At 41.7% G+C, this 4,348-nt stretch overlaps 1 protein-coding gene across 1 annotated transcript; it reads right to left on the reverse strand.

Moving 5' to 3' along the window:
* Window positions 1-1,044: 1,044 nt before the first annotated feature.
* LOC146737958 (kremen protein 1-like) lies at window positions 1,045-4,348 on the reverse strand. The gene is made up of 4 exons (XM_085504633.1): window positions 4,222-4,348; window positions 3,538-3,648; window positions 2,138-2,446; window positions 1,045-1,684 (listed from the first exon to the last, which is right to left on the reverse strand). Exons 1-4 carry the CDS (start codon window positions 4,346-4,348, stop codon window positions 1,338-1,340), a joined length of 894 nt encoding a protein of 297 aa, XP_085360759.1. The 3' UTR covers window positions 1,045-1,337.

Below are 4,348 nucleotides of genomic sequence, written 5' to 3' on the forward strand. Positions count from 1 at the left end.
ATATTGTAAAAAAACAAAAAAAAACAAACTCAACTTTGACGTAATCCTGAACAACCAAATTTATATATGTTACACACGTAGGGCTAATCTTGTTACACTGTTCATGGGAGTCTCAACAACCATCCCAAAGTACCGTTTTCTGTGAGTTTTTGGCCTTTGTTTTCACCGCGAGGGTTGCCAGGCGGTGAAAATGTCCGGATTGCGTAAATGTGTGTGCGCCTTGAGTTGTATACATTCAGTCCTCATCTGGGCCGTCTGGCGCTTGAGGCGAAACAAGGAGTTTCCATCTGGCTATGTCAGCCGCTATCCTGCGGGCAGTATCAAGGGACAGTCTCTTACTCCTGAGCTCCTTTTCTATTGTTCTTCTCCAGGTTTCTCTTGGCCAACCTCGGTTTCTCCTCCCTTGAGGCGTCCAATATAAATGAGTTGTATAATGCGCACGCTATTAGTTGGTGGTCGTGTTTAGTTATAGGAAAATCACCACCACATAAATGTTCAACTAAAACCACTTATAAGTTAGATACAGTGCATCTTTAATACCTATAGTGATCTGCAATAGTTATATATCATTTTATAACAATTCTTTGTTTGTTATAATTTACAATATGCATTCGAATGAATATGAATACACAATTTTTTCTAATACTATAAGCCGAATCACTTCTGTGACGTAACTGGAACAAAAGAGCATTAATTTCTCTGATACCTACCATTGTCTGTTTTAACTCAGACCACTTGCTGACTTGCTGTATTCTATAATTACGAAAGACTTTACAACGAAGCACAAGTGCCAATTTGAATCACATTGCTTTCACTCATCTACGTCATTTTGACGTCACAGGGCACTACGTCGCTAGAGGGCGTTGCTTACAATGTAATTACAGCTATGCACTGTATGTGACATTGGACATTGGAGCTACAATACGGCGATAGATGCACTTTTTGTGAGGGTCTTGGTTACTCAAACTGCCAAACTGCACCACCGAAATGCCAAACATCAGCAATGTCAGTTTTCTTTAAAATATTCTATTATTATTTCTCAGAATCAATTGAACACAACCAACCAATTACACTAAACTGCACAACACATTCCCTATGGGTCGCGCTCTCTAGTGCCAAAGCTTTTATGTGACGTAATATGACGTAAGGGTTTATGCGTGGGAGCAAACATTATGGTCGTTATTGGCGGACGGCATATCGAACGGTTTTCCTTTCATCCATTTACAACACAGAAACCATTTCTTTCTGTAAAATATGTGTTGGCTAGGATAATAATTGGATTATAACGAAACAGTACACACGGACATCATAGCATTACCCTCATCACGTGTTCGTGATTATCTGGCATGGACCACTAACTGAAACCCAGCTGCAGTGATAGAAAAGTCAGTTGTGAATCGAATATTTAATGTACTGGCTTCAGACGCAATTTCCTCCGATATGTCGGTCGTGTCCGTATATACGAAGTTGTCGTTTATGTGCACTTCGTCATAACCACCGGTCTCAAGACGAAGCACGTTGAAGCGGAAATACAGTAAAGCGTCATCGAGAGCTGTGACAGTATACAGGCACTCTAGGTTATCAGTGTAAACGTTCGGATGATTCAAAGATATCACTACGACTGATTCTCCCGCCGTGATTGAGGTAGATTCACCACACTGTACGACGGCATAGACCCCTGGGACTGTGTGAAAAAACAGTTATAACAGTACAGAACAGTGTAGTTCATTGTATTGCAGTGTAGTGTAGTACAGTGCAGTGCAGTGTAGTGTAGTGTAGTGTAGTGTAGTGTAGTGTAGTGTAGTGTAGTGTAGTGTAGTGTAGTGTAGTGTAGTGTAGTGTAGTGTAGTGTAGTGTAGTGTAGTGTGTAGTGTAGTGTAGTGTAGTGTAGTGTAGTGTAGTGTAGTGTAGTGTAGTGTAGTGCAGTGTAGTATAGTGCAGTGCAGTGTAGTGTAGTGTAGTGCAGTGTAGTGTAGTGTAGTGCAGTGCAGTGCAGTACAGTGCAGTGCAGTGCAGTACAGTGCAGTGCAGTGCAGTGCAGTGCAGTGCAGTGCAGTGCAGTGCAGTGCAGTGTAGTGTACTGTAGTGTAGTGTAGTGTAAAATTGAAAATTCTATTGGAAAGTTGGTGGCACTTACTTGTTTGATAAACGGAATTGTGAATGACTGCACCACATATTTGTTCGTCACTTCCGGTACACGGCATATCACACCCCGATTCGTCAGCTTCGCCGTGCATGTCGTACGTGGTACCACAGAAACATTCATATCCAAACTGAACACCAGCATAGAACACAGGTTCCCCAAGAGCAAACTGAATAGTAGAACATATCTGCAGGCACTTCTCCACTGTCATGTACGCATTATTCGTTGTCTCCGAGAAGACGTTCAGTGCACGTTGAGATGAAACGTCGTTGAAACAACCAATATAAATACCAGGAAACATAGCTTTGGGTAGAATAATATAATCCACATTCAATTAATGTTCCTATTATGAAGACGAGTCTCGGTGTCACGAGATAACGAGAACTATGAGAGCTGCAGCTAAAGATGTTCTCAACAAGTCGAAATAATATTGAAATAGGTAAGAATTATTTTCATCGATGCCATCTACAATTATGCTAATACCATTTATACTCTTTGTTCTCGCTTTGATTGTGATTTCAAAATACGGCTCATGACACGATCAAAGATACTTTACATGTTCTGTAGCTGATAATCAAAGAAATGTCACGTGACGGGGGAGCACGCGTTGAAGATACTCGTGGACCTCCCGATAGCTGGAACATAACTCCAACGTTTTTGACAGTCTGAAAAAAACTCGTTATGATAATGTCATGAATTTGTTTTTGCGTATCTGTTGTCCGACTTAATTAGCTGATTACTAGCGAATGGCTGTGTTATGTCTGTCATCGTTTCGGCCCATTTGAGGTTCTGGACGGAACTCGACTCAGTGATTTGGAACTAATTACGAGATAACCGTCGCTATTCGGACTACTAGTTCTGACAGTTTGGTATTCGCAGTTATTAATGTAGTGAACGATTAATCAAAAGATATGACGTATTCAGTACTTAGTTTGATTGGCTGTATGATTGAAGGCCACGCCTTAGAGTCTTTAAACTGCTTTGTAATTGGTTAAGGTTTTGAAAGTGAATAAAGTTGTTTTTAGTTGGTCTTGGCGAGTACACGAGGATAGACGCAGTCCTGAATAGTCTTGCGGAGAGCCTTGACGCAGTTTTGGGCGAGTCTTGGGTCAGCCTTGCGATAGTCTTGGGGACTTTTCCCCAGGAGACGCAGTCCTGGAGAGTCTTGGGGACTTTTCCCCAGGACGCTGTGTCTTATAGAGTGCTCTACTGACTGACTAAGACGAGAGTTGAAACGTATTTCGTTGTGTGTATCTTATTTGACTGTAAGGTTTAAGTGACTTTCCCGATCCCGTACCTCAAGCAGACGTGTATAGAGACGAGACGAGATTCCCCCTGACACGTGTGGAGAACCCAGAGAGAAGAATTCCCCCGTGATAATAACATGTACTTACTTTCGCAATGTTCGCCCCGAAACGGTTGAACACAGTCACAAGTGTATCTGTTAATATCATCGATGCATATACCATTGTTTGCACATGGGGAAGAATAGCATTCATTTGTGTCTAGAACGTTAAAAAGATAAAATCAAATGAATTTCAAGATTAACGCGTCACAGTCGCCGTAGCGAGCCGTAAGCGATATGGGTTCCTTGCGACGTACTAGTATATAACGCACGTAATATTATAATTTATTTGTTTTTACGACTATGACGCTTTGTGAAAAAAAAGCGGGAGGGTGGTCACCTGCGCACGCGCGGGAATTGAGTCCCAAGCGACGATAACAACACACGGTATGAACGCAAAGGCTCATGGGTAGACGCTTGTTTGTTAACAATGACACGTTATGGCCACCTGACACATGCGTAGGTGACGACTCCCCCGCTTTGAAATATAGTAAACAATAAATGGCAGGATGGAGCGAGCACGACAAACTCAATGAATACACTGTATGTGATGCACTGACAATTTCAGTCGTTTGTTGAGCAATGAACATAATTGCATAGCCATATATTGTATTCTGCATGATACTCGGGGTATATACAGCGGAATTATCGTACTTTAAAAATGTTGTACGTACCGATAATTCAAGACGCATGCGCATTTGTTTGCTGAAGACACGTATACATGTATACTCACTATTCAGACAGCGGTCACCAGAATATCCTGGAAGACAGTCACATGTGTAAGTGTTGATTCCATCCAAACACGTGGCATTATTGTAACACGGATCGGATTCACATTCATCGAAATCTGGCAAAGACAT

This window comes from Saccoglossus kowalevskii, chromosome 10 (genome assembly GCF_978046115.1).
Source record: "Saccoglossus kowalevskii chromosome 10, keSacKowa6.1, whole genome shotgun sequence".
Classification (NCBI taxonomy): domain Eukaryota; kingdom Metazoa; phylum Hemichordata; class Enteropneusta; family Harrimaniidae; genus Saccoglossus; species Saccoglossus kowalevskii.

What these genes read in the sequence shown, in the direction of transcription:
- LOC146737958 (XM_085504633.1), bottom strand. Translation starts at nt 4,348, where the DNA reads ATGTCTTTGCCAGATTTCGATGAATGTGAATCCGATCCGTGTTACAAT. An exon ending in TGGTGACCGCTGTCTGAATA is followed by an intron (nt 3,649 to 4,221) that starts GTGAGTATACAT and finishes TTAACGTTCTAG; the next exon opens with ACACAAATGAATGCTATTCT. An exon ending in CAATTCCGTTTATCAAACAA is followed by an intron (nt 1,685 to 2,137) that starts GTAAGTGCCACC and finishes TTTTTCACACAG; the next exon opens with TCCCAGGGGTCTATGCCGTC.